At 38.1% G+C, this 27481-nt stretch overlaps 2 protein-coding genes across 4 annotated transcripts in view; one reads left to right on the forward strand and one right to left on the reverse strand.

Annotated features, from left to right (window-relative positions):
* LOC115763206 (lachesin) overlaps nucleotides 1-18913 on the reverse strand; it is a 43735-nt gene extending 24822 nt beyond the window's left edge. For 2 of the 3 annotated variants that reach the window (XM_030705672.1, XM_030705671.1), the window contains exon 1: nucleotides 1858-1920. The gene's annotated coding sequence lies outside the window, so the exon portion shown is untranslated. Of the gene's footprint in view, nucleotides 1-1857; nucleotides 1921-10309; nucleotides 10437-18858 lie in introns of those variants that run through there. The other variant, XM_030705673.1, reaches the window with a different exon arrangement.
* On the forward strand, nucleotides 11262-12108 carry LOC115763208. Its single transcript, XM_030705674.1, has one exon. The coding sequence runs from the start codon at nucleotides 11360-11362 to the stop codon at nucleotides 11957-11959; it is 600 nt and encodes a 199-aa protein (XP_030561534.1). The 5' UTR covers nucleotides 11262-11359; the 3' UTR covers nucleotides 11960-12108.
* Nucleotides 18914-27481: the final 8568 nt, after the last annotated feature.

The raw sequence follows: 27481 nt of genomic DNA on the forward strand, positions 1-27481 counted from the left end.
TTTCAAGTAATAATGCTATATATGCTTTAGACGAAAATACTTTTCCTAAGCCCAGATTTTACCGCAAATTCTATTTATCTTACTCAAGCCCAAACTGATCCGGAAACTCACTGTAGACAGGCTAGACAAATTGCTGGCAATTTGTAGTTGGTAACAGCAAGGAGCTCAATAGCATCAAAGCCAATGTTACAGATATAGCCTACAGATACAGCTACAGAGATACAGATACAAAATACAAATAAATACAGTTATTTTGCTCCATTGAGTTGCATCAATAACTTTTCACTTGTGCCTCACAATTTGTCGCACTGCGTGGTGGCAATTTAAAAGGCCAACTCGTCCCACCGCACCAACCTCCGGCTATGCCCTGCCTCAGCTGGAAATCCAGTCCTTGGCGGAGCGGGTCCCATCATCATCATCAATGGCAATGGCAATGGGAATTGGAACGGGAACGGGAATGGCAGCCAATGGCATCATATTTTTGCAATTTGTTTGCCTTGCTCTGCGCAATTTGTAAATTTGTTACGCCAAACGATAAACAAAAGAGACGCAAAAACTAAAGCGCAGCAGGCAAAAGTCCAAATACCAAAGAGAAAACAATAAGCTGCAATGACGCTGGCTGAATAAAAAAAACTTTTTTCGGTAGCGCCATCTGCCATTGATCTGCATTGATGCCAGCAAGCACGCATACGCACGCAAAGAGCGAGAGAAAGGGAGAGAGAGAGAGAGAGAGAGAGAGAGAGAGAGAGAGAGAGAGAGAGAGAGAGAGAGAGAGAGAGAGAGAGAGAGGGAGTGGGGGGCAAGCGAGACAGTCATATTATGTATGCAGTTTTCAAGCTGTTTCCTGCAGACTGGCACTCTCTCTGTATGTGTGTGTGTGCCTTTCTCTCTCCTCCTCTCTGAGTTTGTGTTGGGTTAATGTATTTTTAAGCTAAATTCTTTGTTTATATTTGCTTTGCTGTTTTCGTTGGTGTTTTGCTCGTTGCCGTTGCAACAACACCAACTAGGATTCCAATCTCAAAACCCTCTCTCCCTCTCTCTCGCTCTCTTTCAATCCTATGCTCCGAGTCAAGCCCCCATTTAACTTTGGTTTATTCATTTAGACATACGCCCATAAGATTGTCTCAAGTTTTTGGCATTCAGCCTTTTAAGTTCTCTGATGACATGAGTGTTTTTGTGGTTCCTCTTATTGTTGTTTTTGATGTCTTGCTGTTCTGGTTGTTCTTGTTGCTGTTTGCTTTTATTGCATGAAATGTGCATTAGCTGAGAGAACTGTTAATTGTTTGCACATGTTAAGTGCTTAACATAGGCGAAGAACTAGTTACATTCAAGTGTTGACATAAGTCAGTTTAGTGCTCTGCTTAAAAGTAATTTAAGATTTTGATTCAAGAATTTAAATATAAATATTTACATAATGATCGTGGACCAATACTTATTCTATTTTGCTTTGCTTGCAACTTATTTAATTGCACTTCAAATTTAACAACTATTTTTGGCTTTCTATAAATATATCAAATACCGTTCTTTTCTTTATGTCAACTTATATATTTTTCAAAATATTTACTGAAGTGTTTTTTTTTTTAAGATTGCAAATAACATCAGAAATTCAAAAATTGCATTTATTCTTAATCATTTGTATTTTTTATTAACTAACTGTTATGTTATTTGCCTAACTATACTTTCTGGGTATGAGGCCTAACTTATAAAATTTCTAAATTTGTTAAATCTATTATTTTGTTCTAAAAAATCGACTTTTATTTGTCTACTCAAACTGATTAAAGTATCCATAAAATATCTCAACTTAAATGCAAAATTATTTATATATATTTATATTTATATTTTCATAATATTTGAAACCTTCTAAAATAGTATTTTTTCTATCATTTTAGCCAGTTCTTCAAAGTCTTAAACCCAACAGAATGCACTTTCACAACACTTTATTTATATTTCGAAAACGCTCTCAAAAAAGTCAACGTTAGTTTTCGAAACACGACATTTCGTTAGAAGATCCTCCGGCTTGTGAATGCGACCAACAACTCAACGCGTCCGCTTCGTGCAGAATCCGTAGCGAAACTGATTCGTCGACTGGCGCCATACGCACACAGCACAGAGCCGGCTGGCTCCAACAACAACAACAACAACAACAACAACAAGGACAACAACAGCATTGAGAAGAAAATGGCAAAAGCAACGCCAACGGCAAAAAGAATAACTGACGAATGAAATAAAAAAAGAAAAATCCTAACGCTATGGCAAACGAATGATAACAGGCCAAAAGCCGAGCGGCAAGCACGAACTATCTTCGGCTGGCGCCAAGCATCGTGTAGGATGCTGTTCGTTGTGGGTTGTGTTATTTTTGTTATTGTTGTGATAGCCGGCATGCTTGTCGGTTGGCTTGTAGTCTGCGTGCAACCACAACCGCAACAACAGACCGCAAAACACGCGACAAAAATGTTAACAGAGCTTCCAACCGTAACATGCCGCCCGCAACAGCCCACCAACACGAACACCAACACCAACAAACAACATACCCTTGCCATTTACATGGCACGTAAATGACTTCCGGACTGTTGAGCACTGACGCTGTCAAGGGTTTGAGTTGTGTTTGGGCTTGGTTTGCGTCGAACCCAAGCGCGAACCGACTTGCAACAAGTTGACAAGTTCTGTTCTCTGTTCTGTTGAGGTTGAGGCATTCGCCAATGCGTATTCGGCTTAATTAAATGAATGCACATTAAAAAATAGAACAGCAAACAGAAATCAAAACAAGTTTGTGTGATTCTGCGACGCTGCTTATTATATATTTAATTAAGCAAGTTAATTAATTTCATTTAAATGCATTTCATTTGATATGTGCGTGTGTGTGGCCAACTGTAAAGTAAATTTAATATGCACTTCGTGTGTCAACTAATATGAAAATTGCTTTTTTTGTACTCTGCCAACTTAATTTACTCACACTTAATTTAATTACGCAATTGTGTTGTATTGAAACTATTCAATGTTAAAAACTATTTTGTTGAGCTAAGCCACAAACAACAATAAATTTTGTTTCGAAATGAATCGTATGTACTTAATAAAATGTTTTCAAGTATATTAAAAAGTCGTATCTAAAAATGTCCTTATGTATCTATTATTTTATATTTTTTAGTTGAATTACTAATGTTTTTAATTTATTGCAAATATTTAAATTCTTTAAGAAGCAACTCTCACTAAACTTACTAACTTATAACATATATCATAAATTTATATGTAAGTCAATTTCTATATATATATTTCAAAATTAGCAGCTATATCCATCTGTAGTTATATCTACTTTCATATTGATTTATTGAATATATATATCGAAACATTAAACCTACATTATAATATGATTGACTACATTTTTTTAGTTCCCAGTTGAAAGCTTTTCCAGTTGCAAAAGATCTTAACGTGTGCTTCTCGAGTCCATTTCCAACTGTTCCTTAAGACTAGCAACTCCTCAGACAGATGCCAGCTGGTAAAATATCAACAACCAGACGAACAACAGAAAAGAACAACAACAACAGCAAGAGGAATTCCTCCCAGTTGGACGAACTAACTAACAAGCTTAATGAACTCTTTCAAATCAGAGGCATCGCTCAATGCCAGCAACATTAAAACTGACAAGGCTAGACACACGCGGCAAGATGGTCTCTAGGGGCAGGGGCGGAGGCGAAAGCGGGGGCGGGGGCGGTGAGTAGGGGGCACGCCAGTCGACCAGGACAGTACGTGCCAATACCAACAACAACAACATCAACAGCAACAGCAACAACAAGAACCTCAGACGCCACTTGGCATGTTCATTATGTAAGGCGCTTGCCCAAGGGACATGGTGTGGTAGGGGAGCTGTCCCTCTTGTGTGGGCGTGGCCGACTGTTGCGCCGCGAACAGCAGATTGTGCGTGTGTATGTGTGTGTGTGTGCAGCATGTGGCGCGACGCAGAGGCCGCAAAGGTCGTTGCAACACATTTTGTTGTTGTGACGCCAAAAGTCAAGTGTGTAGTGGGGCGGGGAATGTCGGGCAGGTCCTTTGCCGGCCATTACAACACTTTGTTGGCTGCTTTGTAAAGTTGTTGGCCCTGGCAAAAAGTTTCTTTATTTTTTTCTCATTTTGTTTTTTTTTTTTTGCCGCCTCTTTGTATTTTTCACGCCGTGTCGAAAGTTTTCCTTCCCGCATTTGTTGTTGTTGTTGATTTTTTCTCGACAATGAAATTTTTGACTGCTGATTGTTTGGTGTTCAATGTTATTCTTCCGGTTCAGTCGTGTTATTTCTGTTGCTGTTCCAGACTTAAAGCAGACGGCGCAGTGAAAAAACAGCTAAGAACATTTCTATAAACGTACTTAAAAAAAAAAGAAAAAGAAAAGCTTGCAGCAAATTGAAAATGGAAAGTTTTTGTTTTGCAGTGGCGCCTCGACTTTTGCAACTTTATATAACTAAACATTTTTTTAAAATTTTTTTTTACCAACTATCTCTGTTCCTCTTGTGCTGCTGCTGCTGCTTGTCTTAAGTATGCGTCTAGTCGCAGGTCTCAGCAAATGAGGTAAAATAGTTTGGGGAATCGTATTGTACGAGCTGGAAAAACTTTTGCTCAGCGATATAAAGATTTATGCGGCAGATATTCAAGTTACTTGGCAACTGAAGAAAGAAAAAACAGCACGTGATTCCTCAGGTGCCCTCAAGTTAAAATTAAGTAAAGGAAAGCAAAATGTGAAAACTGATGTATGGCACTTCCTTTTCAAAATGTGGATTTTAGCATTAGGTAAATGTCTTTAAGCTATTGATGCATGCAAAAGTATTTAGTTATTTTATGTGAAGTATGTGATTTAATCTGTAAAAGCTCCTAACTAGACTAAGATTTATGGTTCAACATAACATATTTTGTTTTGAGAAGCTGTGTAAAGCTAAAAGTCCAGAAAGTCATTTATAATTTTTTAGCTGGTCTTTAAATATGTAGAAAATTATGAATTAAGAATTATTAGTCCAGATGTTGGCACCAGTTTTAAATTCTAATTATTTGCAATTACAACAATGTGTAGGAAATAAAAAAGTTTGTAAAACAATCTTTATAGTCAAATTATTAGGTTTATCCTTTCTTATGAAAATAAAAGAAAAAAACACGCAGTTTTAAATGCCTAACTGCCACATGATAGTAGGTACTATAAGCATGTGGAATGCAAATAAGTATATTTCTTAATGCCAAAAGTTGCAAATTGTTTATTCTTTACAAAGTTGAAATTGCTTTGGGGAACAAATCGAATCGCTCATCGGCAAATAGAACCAAATATTTGCTTCAACAAGCTGCCATAAATAATTCCACACTCAAAATATGCATTTAGCGTCGCTGTTCGCATCACCAGCTTCCTCTTGCTCTTGCTGTGAGATGTGCCACAACACCATAAAATGCGAATCGCAACAACATTCCGGGCCACAAGAAAAACAAACCCACAAAATGCTTGCACATATGCTTTTGCCCCGCCATCCTCCCTCCGACCAGTTGCTTTCATGCATAAAAAAATCAAAGTTTCAATGCATTTTCCAGCAATTTTCACACTCAAGCTGCCATGCAATGCATATGCAGCACTTCTCTACTTCAACTCTTCAACGCTTCACCCCCCTGCCCTTTCATACCCTCCATTGGCCTGACAGCTGCACTTACGCAATGTTACGCATAAGTGAACCCCGCTTCACCTCTCCCAACCCAACATGGGCCAACAAAAAGTATGCAACGCGTTTTTCAGCGAATTTAATAAAATGACATGCCGAAAATTGCCAGAATTCGCATGCATACAGATATATGTCGAAAAGAGTTTCGTAATGCCATGCCCCCCACGTCGCCCTCGCGCAATTCGAGCTAACAGCAAAAAGCATTGCATAACATCAGGCATTTTGGCGACGAACCCGTGTGGAAAATGATGCTTTTAAAGTGAGATTAGAATGTGTTTTGTCATTCTGCAAAAATTTTGCATAGCCATCGGCAGTCAATAAGCAGCCCCCATCCCCTCCCACGAGTCACAACCACCCGCAGCAACCCCTAAAACGTAGGCCGCACTTTATTAGCCGCCGTGACTAAGCGCCTGGCCAAGATAGAGTCGCGTGGCGCCCGAAAGTATGCCTCGGCATTTCAGCGGCTAATAACTCAATAAAACCAAAGAGGCAGGCAACTTCAACCGCCCCACAGCATCCCCATGCCACCTGCCCCCCTCTGCAGTCCGCCCGATGCTAAGCCGATTTCCGCTTGTTTGCCACGCAATTACAATTTGTCAGCTTGTGGCTCAGGTTGTCGTCTCTGGCTCGTCGGCTGCCAACTGCGGCGCATATATATCAAACGCCTAATTAGGGATTATAGCGAATGGCACAACACTCACAAAGGACCAAAGGCAAGCGCCTGGGCAGGGCCAAACGTCAGGTTGACACTTTGCCTGTCAGGATTTGAGACTTCACTTTGCCAATTGGCCAGGCCAAAGGATATCAAATTTCTATTATTTCTTACTGACAAGCCATAAATTGCATACAAGGGTGAGGTAGATCCTTATATGTCGTGGTAAGTTCTCTGACGATTTGAAGCATAAGCATCATTTCGAATTTTGAATTCAAAATTTGTGTGAAATGGTTTTGAAAAACTTGTAGATTCATTTTGAATAATGCCTGCTCTCTTTTCGGAGGTTCGATCCATACACTCTGAGACTTATCTGACGATGTGCAACATAAGCCACATTTCGAATTATTATTTCAAAATATATGTGTGAAATGTTTTCGAAAAATTTGTATTATATCATGATTCTATGAAAGCTAAAATTGTATACTATCTCGAAGTTCTATTTTTTGTAGGGCATAATAGAAATAATGATTTTTATGTCATATAAGTAAAGAATTGTTGAAATTTTTAAGGAAACTTTATATATGCTTCGCTCAAATAATTTAAAATATTTGAATGACTTACTAATGTTTATCATATATTAAAGAACCATATATTTATTTAAATAATTGTAAAATAATTTTTTTTAATGATTTTATTTGTTAAATATCTCGCCTTATTCACATCGAGAACTGATCTACAGAAAGCTGCATTCAAAGCACATACTCTTCGCAGTTGGTTACGCTTTTACACACCAGTCAAAACAACCTGCCGTGAGTTTTTGGGAATGTATTTTTAATATGATTACCTATTGCGTTGCGCTCAAAAGTGTGCAATAAAGCACAGAGTTTTAAGTTGGGCCACACGCCTACGGGGCCTAATGACCACACGTAGGACATCTTGTCCTGCGGTCACCATAAATAACGCCGGGCGCATTTGTCATACGACCCGTTGCCTCTCGAGCTGCCACGGGCCATGGCCAGCGTGGAACTGCTGCAGTCTTGGCCCTGGCGCCGACGTGTTGTTGGGCTGTAAATCAGCTCATTAGTTAAGTTGGCAGCCCCTGTTACCCCGGTTACCTTCCACGTGGTTTGCCTTTTGCCTGGGCGGCTCGTTAAGCTTCATTTAATCAAAACAAAAGTTTGGGCTGATGAAAAATGGCCAATCGGCCCGGCCGAAAGCGGCTAAAATGCCGCTTTGAATGCTAATAAATCTCATTTGGAGGCTTAAACTCAACCTTTGCCACTGCCAAATATAATTTAAGGCAACGAGAACAAAATCTATCTTCGTGTGTGTGTGCGAAAAACTTGTCGACAAGTTTCCATGTGGGGATTTCGTTTAGTGTTAATGCCCCACTCGAATCTCGGGATTTCTTTTGCTGCCACTTGATAGCCCGGCATAAGCCAAGGATTGTGGGAATTCGTTTAGAGTGTATGTGTGTGTGAGTGAGTGCGACTGTGTGTGTGTGGGTTAATGAAGCGTTGCCAATGGGCGTGTTGTGAGTGGGCTGTTCAAGTTAACTGAAGGATTGTCCGATGCGGGGTTATGATCTTTTGTTGATTGGCCGAACACGAACTGCTTTTTGTATTCCTGTTTATCAGCGCATGCGAATTTAAGCAAAAGTTTATTTTGACAAATACCCAAAGAAAAGCAGGGTATAAAAATAAGGAAACCCGAAAGGCATACGCTTTCCTCTAAAGTTTCAGCAACGCGAAAAACTTTGCTGTTGAACAATAATAATTCAGAAAATAGCCCAAAGGAGCTGCACACACAACAACAGCAATTTAAACAAGTAAAAGTGCTCCATTCGACAGTGCTGATTACACCATACCCTGTAGACAGATCTGTTGACATTTTGACTCAAACAGAACTGTATTTTTGTATCCCTACTGCTAATTGGATAAAGTGGCGATAGCTTAGAAGAGAGATTGAAAATAGTACGGCATACCAAAATAAATTACAGTGCAATGGATGCCTTTAAATTATTATATTATCGGGAAAATGGTATGCCAATAAATAAGAAAAGAAAGGAAAAAAGTATAGCAAATTACAAAAGCAATCTAAAGAGCTTATTTAGATTTCCTACCTTTGGCCTTAGGAAATGATTTGGCAGAGCAATCGCTTTTCTATGTTAATTGAAAAACATCATGCTGAAACTCGTATTCCACATGAGTTATTTTTCTCGATAACTTCTCCCATACAAAAAATTATAAAAACAATATCAATAAATTATCGATTTTGAGACTACTTTAAAGGAAAAACCGAATATTTAAATGAATCTCCTAGGCGATATATATTCGTATTTCATTCGCAGATTACTTTTTTGCTAAAACCGAAAATCATATTTACGACCTTAATGTAAAAATCGCTATCATAAAGAACCTCCAATTAGAATAACTATTAGCAAATTTTTAATATGATGTATACCTTAGACAAGGGCGTTCGACCTAACGCTTGTAAAAATTGTTCTTCAATAATTTCTGTATTTATTATGTGAATATAGCATGGAATACACACACATACTCCTTATATGAGTGGAAGTTAAACTAAATATCTAACTAAATATCTAACCAAAATGAAACTATTATTTAGGAAACTGTTCTTAATTCGATAAAAATAGAAATGGTTTTATGGTTGAGTGTTAATTAATGGCTTCCTTATATGGTCTCTTCTCTTCGCACTATTTAGTCATGCCGCATTTTCTCATTTGCCATCTTTACAGGGTATTAGCGCAACAACAAGAGCTTAAGTAGCGACCATAACGAGGGGCTAAGTGTATTTGACTTGCAGGTATGCCAGCTATAATGACGTCAAAGTTGGCAGCACTTTTACTAATATTGTTGCCGTTGCCTAACTACTACCTCACCGTTACAGCTACCGTTCCTCGTTCCCGTTCCGGTTCCAGATACCTTTCCTCCCTTTTCAGTTCCACTATGATAATGATAATGATGATAATGGACGAGCGCGGACCAGTGGCTGGAGCTGCGTTGATGACTTGCAGCTACTCCAAGCGCGCTAATCTTAATTACTTTTGTTTAATTACTTTGACGTTTCGGCCCTTCTCAGTCGTCCCCCCTTTCACCGCCCTTGCATTGTTACGGCGCACTGTGGTCTGCCGGAAGCTATGCAACGGCTTTTCTTCTTTTAAAATAAATAATGTTTACTTATTATTTTGAGGGGGGAGCGCGCAAAGTTTACGCAGTTAACAAAAGCTTTGTGTACCTTTTTTTTGTGTTGCTCGGCGGAAAAACCGAAACCGTAAGACAAATAAAGGCCACATGCTTTTAGGCGCTTTTCGCGGCACATTTTTTTGTTTTTGTAAACTAATTTAGTGATTAAAATCTGTGAAGCAGCTGCTGCGCAAGTGAAACGCCGGAGGGAGTCACCTGCACGCCGAACCCCTACCCAATTAACATAATAATGTTGATTTTTATTGCTTGCCAAAAAGTTTTGTCATTGACTTGGCCGATCCCCTAATTAGGGCGTGGCCCGACCTGACTTCCAGCCTCGATGCTAAGTTTATGTTAATTTAAAGTGCCGCCTGCTTAAATTTTTCATATTCTGCAAAGGTCTTGCTTCCTCCGCCTCTTTAGCGTTATATGGGCCATAAAATTGTTTGATTGCTCACTAAGCGCCTGAAAGTATGCACTAAAATTTCCACAAGCACAAGTTTGTGAGCTGCAAATTATTTATGAAGCCAATGAAAATCAAAAGCCACAAGCTCAGTCACACATTCTGGACATAAAACAGCAAGCCCAACAAAATGGGAGTTTTTTGAATTTGAATTTCGACATTTAAATGCTCTGCATAATGATGGCATTAAATGTGAGATCCGCAAAAACAGTTTTCTATTTGTGTAACTAATTCTATCAACATTATATGTTGCAAGGTTTGAATCAAAATTTGGTATTTCAAGCAATTATTAAAAGCACTACTTACATTTTTGCTAGAATTTGAAATTCACAGAGGCAGGCCCAGACTTTGAGGGTTACGAATCCATTTGGAGATATAATAACACAGTTCCTCCGCATGCCTACCAAAAGGCTTCCCGATCTCATCTTGACGGCTAAAAATAAATGTAATTTAAATTTATTTCGTTAACAAAAAACATATCTGATTATTTTTTTACAAATTTGGTATATTTAACTTTTAATTTGGCAGAGGGATATAGAAATATATATAGAATGAACTTAACGCAACTTTCCTCATTCTACTTACAAAGATTTTATATAAGTCTTTATCTAAAATGATTGCAGAGGACTTTATTTTATTATTTATTTATTTATATTTATGATTATATATTTTAAATTTGTATTTATTTATATCTCAATCATTTCAGCTTGGCGTCTACGCTTTTCGATGTTCCACATACCTTAAATTTTGTACCACAAACTATTCGTATTTCTGGCTGCCCTCAAAAGTAGGCTATAAATGTTAAGACCAAGCAATTGCTGTGCCGGACAGGCTTATGACGTGTTTAAAAGGCGAGCGTTAGCTTCAATCTGTGGGCGTATGTATGTATGTGTATGTGTGTGTGTGTGTGTGTGTGTGTGTGTGTGTTAGGGCATGTGCCAGTCAGTGAAGCATGAAACTGAGCCCAAAAAAATATGCGACTGCGGCAGCTACAAAGGCGTTGAAGCACTGTGCGATGTGACAGGATGTGTGCGTGTGTGTGTGTGTGCGTAGACTAACACCTGATTAGATTTGGCGCAATAATAATGCGAAGGCGGACAAGGACGAAAGCAAGCGCAGACGAAGTTAATGCGATTTTCTAGATACTTTGCATTTATTTATTTCCCATTTGCACTTCAAGCAGGCAGCTGGAGAGGCGCGGGGCTGCCTGTTGTAGCAGGCGCTTGTTTTTGGTTGTTTTTTTTTTTTTTACCGAAACACTTTTGAAATGTATTCGAAAACCTAGCTAAATTCCAAATTATAAGAAGGCATCGCAAAACGTGAAAAGTATACAATTTAACGATAGATTCCACGGAGATGGTTTCCCCGCCCTCAATTGTGGCCGCAACGCTGCTGCAAATGTGTGGCATCACGCTGTTCATACGCCAGCCGCAGGATCAGTGCTCGCCGGCGCCGATGCTGGCCAAATGGCTGTTCGTGCTGACTCTGCTGCTGTTGCTGTGGAGGTGCGAGATGCTGCCAAAGCGTTACACTAGCCTCTATCCGCGCATCCACATCTGTGTCGAGCTGCTGGGCACCGTCTTCATCTCGGAGCTGGCCATACTGATTGGCTGGTGCAGCTACGAGCGACTCGTCCACCAGCTAAGCCATCTGCTTTGCCCGAACTGCCGCTGGTGCGGCTACTTTACGCTCGGGATGCTAACGCTGCTGCCGTCGGCGCTGCTGCTGTTCACTCTGGCGCCGGCACAGTGGCGCGAATTTCTGGTGCAGCTGCTGTGGCAGCTGCCCCGGCCGGAGGCAGATGAGTGCCTGCTGGCATGTGCTCGCGAGCTGTCCAACTATGTAAGGGGATTGATGTACTTTTGTCAGCTGAGGCGCGAGGATCGGTTGCGTGCCATACGCCTGTTTCAGCTGCAGGCGGAGCGTACGGCACCGCACGAGGAGCGGCAGCACTAAAAAAGTGAAATCAAAATCGGAATTGGAATCGAAATCGAAATCGGAATCGGTATCGGTATTGGTATTGGTATTGGTATCGGAATCGTAAATTGTTTATTATGCACACAAATTTATGCGAACATCTGTTGTTGTTATCCTGGCCTCTCACATTTCACAGTCTTTCTTTTCGCATCCGCAGGGGGGTGGCTTTTGGGATACGGTTTTTGTCTTTGCCAACTTTGTTTGCTTTTAATTTTTTGCTCGAGCTGCTGTTGCTTCTCCCTCCTCCTCTCTATATCTCTCCCTCCCATCTCACCCTCACTCTCTCTCTCTCTCTCTGTCTGCACCTTCGCTCTCTTGGCCATTTTAATTTTCGTTGGCTGTCGTCGACATGTTAGCCGCAATTGATTTGCCGTAAATTGTATTTTTAATCTGCCGACAGGCGTACCACATTTACGTTACGTTCAATTCACACCTTGTTGTTTTTCTTTTACTCTTTTCCTTTCCTTTTTTGTCGGAGGTGGCCCTAATGAATGTGCCAGCATGTTATTTATTTATTAGCTCACGCACTGCACAAAGGTAACGAGTTTATGTCCAAAAAATATCGTCGCAATTTCACAAATTTTCCGTCGAAAATATTTTGGATCTAGACTGAGAATAGCTTGGCTACTTAAATAAGCTTCAATATTCAGAATCGGGATTTCGAAAATTGAATTTTTGTATCTCAACTTTATTTTTGCTAGTTTTACAAAGGCTAAGCTACTAAAGAGACTGATTTTTTTTGAGATTTTTCAATCATTAGGTGAATTTTGAAGGAATGAAGGTATATACAAATATTATTAAACGAAATAAAAAAACAAAGAGAAATTAAAGCAAATTGTTGGTTTCGTATGTATTGAAACTTCAAAGGCAATAAGGTTTTCCAAAACATCCAACTATGAGAGGAGTACAGCTCTTTTATTTATTTGTAGATTTACGAGCAATCGATTTAATTGCAAATTGTGACAAAGCAGACATCAAACAGCGACCCACATACAAGGCACGAAAAATAACACGAATGCAGCGCCTACAATATTTTTAGGCGATGCCAATGAAAAATGATTGACAGTTGCGAAAATCGCATTAATGTCACTCATACGCCGCGTGTGCCAGTTGCTGTTGCTGTTGCTATTTCTGTTGAGTAATTGAATTTGTGTTTGTGTTGATTTGATGTAACCTGCTCAAAGTCGAAGTGGAAACAGTACATTTAATATATCAGCATACCCAAAGACACACAAGCAACATATAGTATGCCCCTTCACTCCCCCGACAGTCGCAAGCAGCGTGTCAAGTTTCTTGAAGGGGGTGAGACAGAGAGAGGGGGAGAGAGAAAATGTGGTGCTTGGCATTCCATCAGACAGTGTGTGTTTTTTGTCTTAAGACATATATTTCATTGTTTGTCTTTTGCTAGGGAATTTGATTAGCTACGAACTGCATGGAGCTTCCCAGCTTCTCCTTCTGTCTCTCTCTTTCTCTCTCGAGTGCAACACGGCGTATGCTTTATGTAAAATAATGTTAGCTCCACTTGCCACAAGGAGTCGAGTATTGCATATCGCACAATTTATATTTAAATAAAGTAACGCGTGTTTTTTGTTGCTGTTGATTTGCAAATAAAAATCAACTTTCAAGTAGAGTTATATATGGTCTGAAGTTTCAGACAATGTTGATTAGATGTGCAAATAACTCGCAAATATGATGATGGAAAAAGATATGCATAATTAAATCAAATGAAACATAGAAGTGTTTTACAGTTTCAAATAGATTGGGCAAAGCATTGCAAATGGAATAATGTAAAGTTGAAGAATGCCAAAGAATGTCTGGAAAAAATAGAATTTGTTGCAATTAGGAGAGTGCCTAAATATTTAGTCGGGCAAACAATAGAAACACATAAATTGAAAGCGAATCTTGAGCAGTTCGTTGTGGAATGTTATATATATATCTATCCAACAGACATGATTTTAATATTATTTAGTATTTAAGCAAAAGATATATTTATATATATACATATGGTAAATTGTTATATAATATAATAAATATTTAATACATAAGTAAACAATTGATCGCACATAGCTGGCTCAAGTCGAATATCGGACCATAAGCTAGTTTCGAGTAGTAGTTGGGATAATGCCACTATGCAGCATTCGCCAGGCAACAGCAGTTATTGTTTTGTTTATTTTATCTATTTCTTTTATTTTGCTGTTGTTGTTGTTGTTGTTGTTGTTGTTGTTGTTGTTGTTGTTGTTGCAGCTGCAGTGGCCACTTGAGTTGCTTTTATTTTATTGAAGATTTGTATCAAAATGTCAACAGCTACGTATGTCAACAACGAGAACGGCAACGGAAATAAAAGCAAAATGGCAAAGAAGTTGCTCTTTTGATGTGGATTGTGCAGTTGTCTCGAGCTGCCCCCCTCCCACATGCTGCTCGCTTCTTGCTGCTGCTGCCAGCGCTCGCTGCTTTCTTGACTGCCTTTTGAGAACTGTGGCAAATAAAATGTTTACTTAAAAAATTGCAGACATGCACTGCTCGCTGTTCGGCTGCTGGGCTGCCTGAAAATGTTGAAATGCGCATTTCAGTTGCTGCTACATTTGCTTTTGGGGTGTTCGGGTCTTTGGGTGTTTTGTTACCAGGAATTTACTGCAGTCACGACTACGCCCTGACACAAATACATTTAAAAATGTGCCAACATATGTTGAGCTTGGCGGGTGGAGAGGCATTTAAGCACATATTTCTTTTGGGTAACAGCGTTGACAGTAGCCCAGTACGCTTGCCACTTACGTTCGGATAGCAGAAACTATTTACAGACTACGGATTGGAATTACGTAAAAATTTATGGCCATAATATAAGGCAAAGTATTTAATATTTAATGTAGATTAAAACTGGTTTTGATCTCTTAAATGCTCGAGAGAGAGAGTCAAAATGCCCAAAGAAAGTGTATTCAGACCTGAGATCTTCTACTCTAATAAACATAAAAAATGCATTAAAATTATATAATAAATAAATAAAAACTGAATAAATGTGTTGTAATAGGAATATATGTAAATTGCAAGGGCGAAAGTCTGTTCCAATTTTAACTAAAAGTATGTGAAACAAAATTAAAAATATATATATTTCGTTGCTAAAGCGAAAAAGACAAAAAATAGCTTAATTTAATATACTGATTTTGATTTCGATTTTTGTTTTATGTCCAATTTTGTTTAAACCTTTATTTTTCCCGCATGTTTCCCGTGAAGCATATGGCACACAGCACAACACAACAGAACACAATACGACAGGCTGGACAACAGAAGGTAACAACAACAACAACAACAGCAACAACAACAAAGGATCAACAATCAAGTCACAACAAAAAGTAAAGAAGACTAGCAAAAAGTTGTTAGCCAATTTAGTAAATGTCCAGTCTATGTCTGTGTGTGTCTGTGTGTGTGTGTGTGTGTGTAGCTCGTTTGCCGCTTTGTGTACTTTTTGTGTTTCGTATTGAATAACAAATCATTTGTGGCATATGTTTAGGGGCCTCAACACAACTTGCAGCCTGACAATAACAACAACAACAACAACCACAGCAACTATGAAATCAAGCAGAGCCCAAATTGGACGAACACGTTAAATGGCCAGTTAACATTTGGATAGTTGGCTAGTTCGTCAAGTTGTTAGAGCTTACAAAAAGTTGTAGATCAAAGTTAACCAAATTGAGGCATAGTTAAATAGCTCGATTTCCATTGATAGCTGAACTTTTGGCTTTAATACCCGATATAAATGCTGCTTCACTTTGATTAAAGTTTTGGATTTTTTTTTTTTCGTTTCCGTTTGCATTTTGGCCATGGCCTGTCACGCTTGCGGGGATTAGCAGAAGGCTCTCTGCGCTCTCTGCTACGTGAGTAATTTTTCAAAGCATGCAGCCACGCACACACACACACACCCACACACATAGACATGCACACAGAAGCGCACACAGACAATCGTAGCTTTCATGGATATAGATGCCTGCCAATCGTTATGAAGTCAAAAAAAAAAAACAAAGATTGAAATATCTTATGCTATATCTACGACTCTCAGATGACCTGTAATTGTGCTTCTCTTTTGAATTGATTTATATGCATTAAAAAAGATGCTCTCTTCGAAACTTAACTGCGAGTTAATTTTAAAATAAAATATATTTTTAATCAATTCCATTTTATTTATGTTAAAAATTATGTGGGTGCTCATAGTTAAAATTATTGTTTAAAAATTGTTTCTATCTTAAAAATGTCACTTTTTTATTATTTTCCCAACTTATATTTATTCGTCAATCAATATTTAAAAGCTGATACTTGAATCCCGTGAATGCTTTGCCTTCAGTTAATATACCCTTGAATATACCTTGTACAGGGTAAACATTTTTGAGTGCTGAGCGTTGGCAAAAGATGTGGGGTATAAGCCGTAATACAATTTGTAGGCTGCGCTCTCTTCATTAGGAATTTTATTCCTTTTTGGCCAGCGATAAAAAAGAATTTATTGCCGCAAGTTCAAACCATTTTGTGTAGTAACATTTTTTTTATTTGGCCCCAATTGCCACGCTCGCTGCATTTTCAATTGCATTTAATGTATATATTTAGGGTCCGCGCATTTTCTGCTTTTTGCGCTTTTCCGATTTAGTGAAAAGCTCGCACAGAGCATTTAATTTTCACATGACTTTGCTGAACTTTAGCGGCACATTTTAGATTTAGAGGACGCGCTTGAATTGCCCCCGCCGGATGGGGTTAATTAGACCTTGTTAATTGACGGTAATTAAGTCAGTGCTAAAGGTTAGTTTGCCAGCTGCTTGATGGGGGCTATAAATTATCCCGATTTGAGCAAAGTTCCTACCAATGAAGTTTTTTCATTGAAGCAAATGGCGATTACTCGAATAGTGATGCTTAGTGCAAATTACCAAAAATAATTGCGAAATAGCTTATCGACGATGAATATCGATATAGTCGATAAATTCATTCAAACGAGGAATGACTAAATTGAACGATATCAATTGAATTGCAAATCCTCCATGAAATACCCTTAAATAGTTATTATTAGAATAAAAATGAGATATTAGCTTATCATGTGTCTAAATAAGATCACAAATTCAGGCGTTATTGTAAAATAACATGCATAACTGTAAAATTATAAAATTCTACTTTGTGATACGGAATACAGATCTGGGACTTAGCTGTTCAATCTGATCGCAATACCAATTATCTATACCCTATATTACGAGGAAAACAATTTATTTTAAAATTTTGAGAGATATTCACATAGTTTCAAATTTTAAGGGTGGAATTTGTTGATAGGTCTTTCATGAAAGAAAAGTTTAAAATAAGAAAAAACCAGCATGATTTATTTGGATGTTCAAATAGAAATAGGTATACATTATCATATTCCTCCATTTTAATTTAATTTTCTCTAAGTCGTTTGCAACTTCTTCAAGTCAACTAAATTATTTTCATTGTTACCATTTTCAAGTAAAACGAATTAAACAATTTAAAACGTTTATTTCGAGAATTCTCTTTGAGACAAATAAATTTTTATTTACCAAAGTCAAGCCAACTCATGTTCCTTCAAAATCGCATCAGTCTCCAGCCAAGTCCAGTACCCAACTGATGTTTAATTGGGTGCTGCTTGGACTTTTATAAGGCGCACATAGCCAATAAGAAATGAGCATTTAATTTCTAAGCTGCACAGGATTGGCGTGGGTGCCTTGGGGGTTGATGAGAGCGAAAGCTTGATGTATGACAGTGAAAGCTCAGCAGCAGAGCTTGCAAGCTTAACATAACAAGAGCTTTTTGAAGGGACAAATTGACCAGTATTTGCTGGGCAATTTAGGATGAAGCTTATGTGTCAACAGACTGTTAGTTAACAGTAACAGTGGGGTAATTGTGTAACAGCCACGGTTAAGAGCGTATACATTGGCACTGTTAGTTCACTTAACAGTTATGTTACTTTTAACATGTGAGCTTAAGAGAGTTTCCTTTTAACAGTGTGCTGGGGAAGTCTGTTATTTAGACAGCTAAAGAGATTCTAACAGTATTAAAGCTTTGTTAACAGGGAAACTTAAGAGTACAAAAATGTTAAATATGTATAACTTTCTTTACTGATTAACTACCAGATTTATTTAATTTTTTGAGTTTAACATGCCGGAAGGACACGCTGTAAAGTGTAGATAAATAGATTTAGATGCAATAAGAATGACTTTTCAGCCTAATTAGTTTATCAAGTTATCAACAACATTTTTTGAGTTAATATACCAATCAATTAGATTCACTTAAGTGCTTATCTTTAAGCATTAAACCATAACCGTATATCCACAGCTGCAAAGCGTTTAACATTCATTCGGCGGATGCGATAAAAATATATCTTTTGCTTGTTGTTGCTTTGTGGTTAAAACAAATTAAGTGGAATTAATGCGGCTACCTCTGACTTTTCACCTGTGCAACCGCACAGATACAGGCAAGCACACGTACACACACACACACACACACCGACATACGCTCAACTCTCGCACATTTGTGATTTTCGAAAAGCCCAAAAGGACTGGCAAGCCTTTGTGTAATGCGTTTTTTGATTTCGCTGTTTTTGACATTTGAGCTCTCCTCGTGTGCATTAAATATTCAACACGGCCTGAACGCCAGTGAAAAGTCGGAGGATATTCAGTGAAAAAAGGAAGAGTCGCATTGCTCGCACATATAAATGCCAAAGATAAGTATTTATGTAGATGTACACCAAAACAAAGCTTTAATTGCAAATGATGTAAATAAAAAGGCAGTTGAAAATAATTAAATTAAAATAACAAGTTGGCAGAAGGCATGAAATTATTTGTTGTTTTTTTTTCTTTTTTTTTTTTTGGTATTTTTTATACAAAATATGAACTCACCTTTCGCTTGCTGTCGCCGACAAGCCGCACTCTCTGCATATATAGAGCTACTTCTTATTTGTAGTATTTGGCCAAAAAAAAAAAAAGCAGCAAAATGCAAAAAACTTTACGCCAGACGCTCCACTTGAATTGCCCCACCTTGGCGTCGAGCCTTTTGGCCCAAGTGGGTAGCGTCCTTTCAAGTGGATTCAGCTGGGAGCACAGCGCAGACAAACGACCCACGTGCAAATTCTGTTGCCACAGTTAAAGAAATATTTGCTTCTTTTTTTTTTTTCTTTTTTGGCCAAACAACTGGGAAAATATTTTTATAATTTCCTTTTTATAGAAATTTGCATTTTGGTGCCTGCCATTTCCGCTTTGCCACTTTACCATTTCCGGTTTTGACGTGCCATAATTGCGTGTCCTTTGCCTGAATTCCAATTGTGGGCTATGTGTATATGCGGCTTGATTTTCAATTCATGTCAAATAAATTAAGCGATTTCAATTTGCTTCATATTCGCTTGAGCAAATCATTTACCATGTGTCATGTGGTCCGTCTGCTCTCTGTTACTTTGGCTGCAATGCAAGAATTTAATTTTAAATCGAACATTTTGCGAGCGTATTTCAACAGTTGAAAGGCAAAGTATAATAACTAATTTGAATATTTATAAACTCTTTGATGCTGCGTTTCATTTATCAACCAACACTTGGTTGCACATGTTTAAGCATGTATAGGTCAGTGGGAACATTATACAATAAATTAAACGTGAAGAAACAATACCTATATTTAAATTATGGACAAAGAATATGCCTTCTTGTTACATGCATTTCGACAGCTTTAATGCAAAATTTGTTGGTTGAAGGCCAATTTTGACGCTGTCGAAAACAGCTTTATTCGACATCCACGTAAGAATTGATTTTTGATTGCACGAAATCACACTCTCAACCAATTGTTTGCAAAACGGATGCTATTTCAGTGTGAGCCAAATGAATATATAATTGTACAATATTAATAATTAAAATCAATTAACATTCTTATCCTCTGATATTGTTACTTTATTACCCATCTGAACGAGCAGAGCAGTTAAAAATTCCATTAAAATCAATCTTGCAATTCACACAAGTTTATTCATTTTACGTGGCTGCGCGTCGGGGGGGAAATTCGATTTCGATTCACACACGCATAGCGAGCTATTTGTGAAAGTCTTTAATATTTTAATTGGCAACAATAAGTGTAATTAACATTTAAAATTATCATGGCAACATAAATTGTTTGACGGCCATAAATATGAATGAGGAGGAGCAGCATAAACAGTGCCAAAACGAAAGAACAATAAGGACAGCATTCGGATTGCTCTTTTCCTTTTCCTTTCCCCTGTCGTGATCCCCTGTTCACATCGATGGCTCGCCGGGACTTCAGACGGCGGCGCGTGTAAGGCAAATATATCAAACCAGGAAAAGGCATAAATGTTGCATAATTTAAATAAAATTGCATTAATATGTTCTTGAAAAGGACACAGCAGAGTACAGCACACACGCACACACACACACACATACACACACACATAACTGCAAGCTGCGGCAGCAGTCGCGCCTGCCTGGGCACAGTTCCAGACTCCACAGACAGCACAGACTTCTCCTTGCTGAGGCCCATAACTCATCGCAGCCACGTTGCTGGCCACAAACACAAACACACTCGAGCTGGTTCACATTCACACACACTCGCACACTCGTCCTGCAAATTCACACCAAAATCAAAAAGCAATAATGATGCTCGAAAAGTGAACAAGCAGACCATTCCACATACGAGGTTTGTATGTTCATGTGTTTGTGTGTTTGGCATGCAACACAGCTCTGTGTGCCTGTGTGTGTGTGTGTGTGTGAAGGCGGAGCAATGTGGCTCAAAGGACGCACGGGGAGAGAACTTGTACTCAGCAAGTTTTGTAGTATTTGTCGTTATAAATTTGACATCAATTGGCGCAGCATGTGACCAGCAAAGGGCCAAAGGACTAAAGCGGAGACAAGGATTCGAACTATTCTGATGCGGTAAATAAGTGTCGAGAATTGGAATATACATAAATATCTCGGAATATCTATATAAATTTAAGATTTATGTATATATTTAACACATTTAAAATATGTTTTTTAAATTTTATATAGTTTTACCTTAACTGGGCGTATTCTTATGCATTTCAGGGCTACTTTATATGAAAAATAATAATTATAATATAACATTTAGAATTCATAGCATTGATTCAATATTTATTTATAAAATTCCGCGAAAAGAACTCAATGCTTTTCTATTAAAGTTGGCTTAATGCACTTTTACTTTGTTTCAATGTACGTAAAACAATATGCATATGTGTATATATATAAATCAAAATAAGAGCAATATTACTATTATTACTAGTTAAAAGTAATTATATTTAATAAAAAGCTTAGCACCTTTCGATTTGCGTCACAACTTTAAATTAACTATTCAATTTACATTTCGCGGTAATAGCTTACAGACAAAGTCTCAATGGCACACAACGCGGACTTTGAAGAAGCCCTGGTTTGCACATTTATTAAAAAATCTGTTAACAGGGGTCAAGAGACTTTTTCGACAAACAAAATTTTCAAATTTTTAATTAATTGATTAAAAGCTTGAAAACGGATATGTGATATAATGTATTTAATTGATTTTATTAAAATTTTTTCACTTATCCCTTGACTGCAATATTGAGAGCTACGCAAGCAGTGAAGGCTGGTCTGTGAAAAGGCTTAACTATTGCCCTCAAACTATGCTCCTCGCCAAGCAGTTCATAAGCCTGCAAAGCAGTGCAGATGCACATCCTTTTCGAAGCTTCTTCGCAAGCTTAACTGCCTTGACGCTTATTTTAAAGCAGTGCCCAATCAACTGCTTGCTGGCTACTTTTGAGAAAGTGTAACGAGCTTTTAAATATTTTAATGTTGATAACAATAGCAAATAATTAAAATCTTAAATTGCTTAACAATGTCTGAAGAACTTTTGAGGTAATCACTCAATGAAATATACCTGAAGAAACAGTAAAACTTCCATGAATATTAGCAAAATGTACGAAATCAGGAACAACAACAAAGTGACAATGAAAAAGTTAATAACAATATTATAAATTCGAATATAATACAGAGACTAGCTATATATATATATGTATATGTCTGTAGTAACTTAAGCATCCAGTCAAGCGAATTATCTATAACCCAATTAGTTACGCATATCTTGGCTTTCTGTTCTCATATTCAGCAGACAGCACTTTCTATAAATCACTTTTGTTGCACGCTAACTTATTGCAATCTTCAACCTGGTTACAGCTGCCACATGCCACAGCACATTCAGCCCCGACAGCCTCGCAGCGAGCTAATGACGTGTGAAATTCTCCATGTAAACTGATGCTAATGCTGTCTGTCTCTGCCAACAGACTGAGCAGTCCCAGCTACTTAGCGCGCCGCAGCAAGGATCTGCTCGCTGGTTGCTGGCTGCCGGCTGCCCACATCCTTGCTTTAAGAGCAGCCGCTTTTTCAATTTCACGCGGCTCGCCAAAGGACATAAACAAAAGTGCAAGCGTTTCATGTCGGCGCATTGCAAACGACTCCACGCAGGGGAGTTCAGGTGCACAGCTAGCAAGGGGCAGGCGGCTAAGCGGGGGAGGGTTTGGCTGGCAGGACGTCATCAACCCCGCAATTGGGAATGCGCGTCACGTTTTTAGCCACTTTTTGGGCGACAGACGACGACGACGACGACGGCGCGGCGCGATTCGCGTGCAGACAAAACCCTAAAACGGCGCACGTGTGTGCATGTGCAAGTGCCACGCCCCCTTAAAAAGGCGCTGTCGACATATTCAAGTGCATTTTAAAATTGCAAATAATTTTTTATAATATTGTGCACATTTTCTCTTTTTGCAGTTAGAAGCGCCCGGATGGGTTATTATTCAATCAGCAATTCAAGTGTGGTCACAGCTACAGTGGAGCCTAGCTAAATAGAACGGTTAACTATTTAATTAAGCAACCTTTTAGGTAAATTGAAATTGTTAGCCTATAATTAAATGGATAACGAATCGACAGCATCAGCTCTCAGCATAAATTGTACATTTTATGTGCACGTTCCATATAGAGAATACTGTAGTTAATTACGTTTATTGTACTGACACATAATTACAATTGGCGCATTTTATTGTTTACTTTATGTTCAAAGTTTCTACCTCATTGCGACTCCTCGGCTGCTCCTTCAGCCTGTTGAAGTTTTTCCTTTTTTTTATTTTTTTATTTTGGCAAAGGCATAGGAAAACTTTTCACATTTGTGCCAACAATTTCATGTGGAGTTTATTTGTTCTATTTCTTTAGAAAATTTATGCTGACAGTTGTAAAAATTATGCAAATTTTTTGTTTGTTTTTTGCAGACTTCTAGGCGTTTTACTGGCTGCAAACTGGATATTAAGCTAATAATAATAATATTTTTAAAATCATAATACATTCAAGCAGATAAGTTATGTTGATTAAATATTTTAGAGCATGACAAAAGGTCCCCTTTAACTAATGCCTTCTTTTAGGCAACTACAATTTATCTATAAAATATATTAATAACTATTCATTATTTGATGTTAAATTGATGGATAGAATTTCAATATTAAGCTAAATGTACTTTTACGTTCCGCGTTCCAAATAGGATTAGGAATCCAAAAAAACTATAATTAAAGCTTTAGTAATTAAATAAATTTCATAAAAGGTTTAGTTAAAAACTGCCAACACCAAGATTCTGCGCTTATCCCGGGAAAAAAAAGTCTATTAAATACTCTCAAGGGCTATTTTATTTTCTTTATCTTTATTATTTTATTACTATCACCAAAATGTTATATATTTTAGTCAAAAACTACAACGAAAAAAAAAACTGCTGCAAATACTTTAAACTCGAGCAGCAAGAAACAAGTAACAGAGAACAGAGAACAGAGGCTCGATTGAAATATAAAAACCACAAAATACAAAAAGCAACAAAGCAGACAGAGCGGGTCCCGGGTTCAAAGGACAACACACTAAGAAACAGGCAAATTTTATTTGCATGCGGCTTTTCAATTCGTCTAAGAACATAAAACGAGCCACAAGGAACGTTTTTGGGAAACCCTTTCGATGATGCAAAATAAAATAAAGCTGTAAAAATAGAAAAATAGAACAGAGCAACAGCGCGACGGAGATGGAGAGGGAGAGAAGGGGGCGAGGAGTTAGAGGAGGGGGGCGAGTGAGCGGAGGCGCGGCGTCTTAACAATTTCCTGCCAACTTCTGCTTCATTGCATATTTCCGTTTCCGTCCGTGTTTGTCTGTCTGTCTGTCTCTTTCTCTTTCTCTTTCTCTCTCTTTGTCTCTCTCGCTCTCTTGCTGTCGTCTGACATCGTCTGGCAGCACACATGAGTACTGTGAACTGGGAATCGAGTACTGAGTAGTGAATAGCGACGACAGCCTCAACAAATTTTTTTTCTTTTTACGATTTGCAATTATTTTTGCTCATTTCAGCAGAAGCAAACATGCCCGCAATTCCTTGAGGACAACTAAAGGACCAGACGCCTAGTGGCCACTATGCTAGAGAGAGAGAGGGGCAGCGGGAGTGGGTGAGTGAGCGAGAGTAAAAGAGAGAGAGAGAGAGAGAGTGCGAACTGCAAAATTCTTACAGCTGTCCCTCACATTACAATTTACATAAGTTGATGTACTCAGCAGTTGATATTTTTCGACTTGTTTCCTTAGAAGCCCCACCCCCACCCCTACCTCTTCCTCGCTCCGCTCATCTCTCTGTGTTCGGTTATTTGTCCGCTTGAGCAAAGTTCTTAGGCAACGCTCTGAGCAGTTTACATGAAAAGCATTTTAACTGCAACGAGGCGAACGACATAAATCGGCATTGGCAACATCTTCCATCCCCTCTCCCCCTCTAGGCACCATCCGGTATCCGCCCACTACGCTGAAGGTTGTGGCAGGGAAATGCAAGGACTCGCTGCCAATTGTCTTTGCACAGCATGCTGTACATAAGTAGTTGCTTTTCGGGACTGGGAACAGCTGTTTTCATTTGTTATCCAACCGAATATCTTTATTTAAAGAGATGCACCAGACAAAAAGTCAACATTTTTGCTTGGGTTCCGATTTTCCAAAGAAAGTTTTTTCATTTCAAGGTTTATTTATTAAACCCTTGCAATCCAAGTTTTTACTTAAAAGGAACAAATAGAATTTGTTCTAATTTAATTGGTTTTATATACTTGCGTTTCAAATAATAGCAAAATAATATCAATTTTTGTTAGCTATAGAATAAATTAATTGTTGCAGTTTTTAAGCAAACTTACCGATTCTTATTTGGAATGCAGCGAGGAAAGGCAGGTAAATAAAGATAAGTGCGGACTAGTTTTCTTGCGATCGTTCTTCATGGTATGTAAGTCGGTTGCAACACCAGACGAGTCTATCCAAACCCATACTCAACTGAATACGGCACCAATAAGACCTTAAAGAAATTGGAAATAATTTATTAAATACTTCAACACCTTTTTTAAGCTGGTTACACATAACAATATATATCAAACAAAAATATATTAAAACAAATAAAATATAAAATGATCAACCCTTCAAAGAACACATCAAACATATTTTAAATACATTTAAAATATAAAACAGCTTTTTAAAAAAGAAAATCGTTTGATGACCTTAAAACATAGATGTTAAATTGGTATTAAAAACTATTTTATACTTCCCATTAAATGTAATTTAATTCTGAGCAAAGCTTTGTTAGCAAAGCTGTCGAACAGCATTTGGTCAATAAAAACTAAAGTAAGGAACACTTTCGTTAAGTCGCTTGAATATTTCAATGGACACCTTTCTGTACATTTTTCTTGCAACGCGCCTAATTCAATTTTAAAGTATTTGAAAAAGCTTTCCTATCACTTGTGCAACTTTTTTTTCTGTGGGCATAATGAGAAGCGCCTGGCATGTGGCGCGTCTGGCAGGCTCTCAACATGTGGCACCTCCAACTCTGCCACCATTTCCATCTCCATTTCTGTCTTCATTCGCGTGTGCCGCTCACTTTTTGTCTCAGCTCCCCGCAAATTGGCCACGTAAAAAGCACAAACAAAAGGAAAATCCCTTTTGCAGTGCATGGCCAAATGAAAATAGAATAAGTTGGTTTATTTGAACTAAACAGGCACGACTATGAAATGCCCTTTAATTGGTTTAACATACTAAAAATTTTTGGAATAAATGAGTATTTAATTGTAAGCAATGCATACAAGAAGAGATGAGAAAATATTAAATGGAAAATTTAAATTATTAAATTTATTTATTACCACACTAGATACATTTTTAAAATTATAGGGTATAAACGAAAAATGAATGAATTCATCTAAATCTTTATTCACTCTCAAGTTTCAGTAGCTTAGCATACCCCACATGCTTTGGTAAAACAGGGTGTGTATATATATATGTATATGGTTAGAAGCGGCAAACATTTGCCTTTGAAGTGCCATCCCTTGGCTTTCCCCCCCGCCAGCCGATCCGTTGCGAAATGTTTCGAACGCGTGCAGAAAATCAAAATAAAACGTTTTTCGTTTCATTTGCAATGAAATTCGCAAGTGCTGTCTTTTGTTTTGTTATTTCTATACTCGTATCTCTCTCTCTCTCAGTTGGTTTGTTTGTTTGTCTGTTTGTTTGTTTGTAGCTGAGACTCAAATCGTTTTCCAATATACCGGGACGCCTCTCGATGGGCGTTTTCTATGCACACGGCATGTGGGCAATCGGCAATCAGCGGTCCGCTTCCGTGTCCGGGTGTCATTTCCATGCTAAAAATTGTATATGTGTAGGCATCTCTGTGTATGTGTGTGTGTGCGTGTGTGTTTCTGTTTTCAGTTTTATTTCTCGCCATGGATAACTGGGGATCCATGAATATTTAACTAGCTACAATTGACTATGATTGTTATGTTTGTTGCTTAGTTCTCGACAGCATCCAGTCCACATTTTACAATTAGATTGGCAGCGGGTTGCAGGGGGCTGGGGATGGGGTTTGCCCTTTCATTTATCAATTTGCTTAACATTTTTACCATCTTGAAGGCTGCTTCGCATTTGCTTTGAGCGAGCCAGAAAAAATTGCAATTTTAACGCATGACGGCGCATTTTCAATGCGCTCCCGAGGCACAAAAAAAAAAAATAGTAAGAATAAGAGAAAAGTGCTTCAGATTTTTCCAACTCCTACTTAGACATCGTCGCGTAATCGAATATAAATTGAATTTTTTACAACAAATGGATTTGCCAAAGGTTTTTGCTTTGCTCTGCCTTCCAGCTGCCTCTTAACTTCATTCAAACGAAATAAGCGTCAGATTAATATATGCATTAAAAAATATAAGCAAAGCAAATATTATAGAGTAAACTCAAGCTGTGAATCGACTCTTAGCCAGGCCTTTGTGTGTGCATATGCTTTTATTGCAGTCTAGCCCATTTGATGACTTGGCTAAACGGCTTGCCCGTTTCCATAATCGAAAATGTTTTGGCAACATCAACAAACGAACCCAACAACCCACTCATAAGCTAATGTCGACTCTATTTTTCGCTGCTCATATGATTTGTTTGTCTCCGCCTCAGCCACGCCCCTTTATTTTTATTTTTATCG

This window comes from Drosophila novamexicana, unplaced genomic scaffold, assembly GCF_003285875.2.
Source record: "Drosophila novamexicana strain 15010-1031.04,08,12 unplaced genomic scaffold, DnovRS2.1 tig00000689-arrow-pilon, whole genome shotgun sequence".
In the NCBI taxonomy this organism is placed as follows: domain Eukaryota; kingdom Metazoa; phylum Arthropoda; class Insecta; order Diptera; family Drosophilidae; genus Drosophila; species Drosophila novamexicana.

Coding starts and splice junctions, on each gene's coding strand:
- LOC115763208 (XM_030705674.1), top strand. CDS start 11,360: ATGGTTTCCCCGCCCTCAATTGTGGCCGCAACGCTGCTGCAAATGTGT.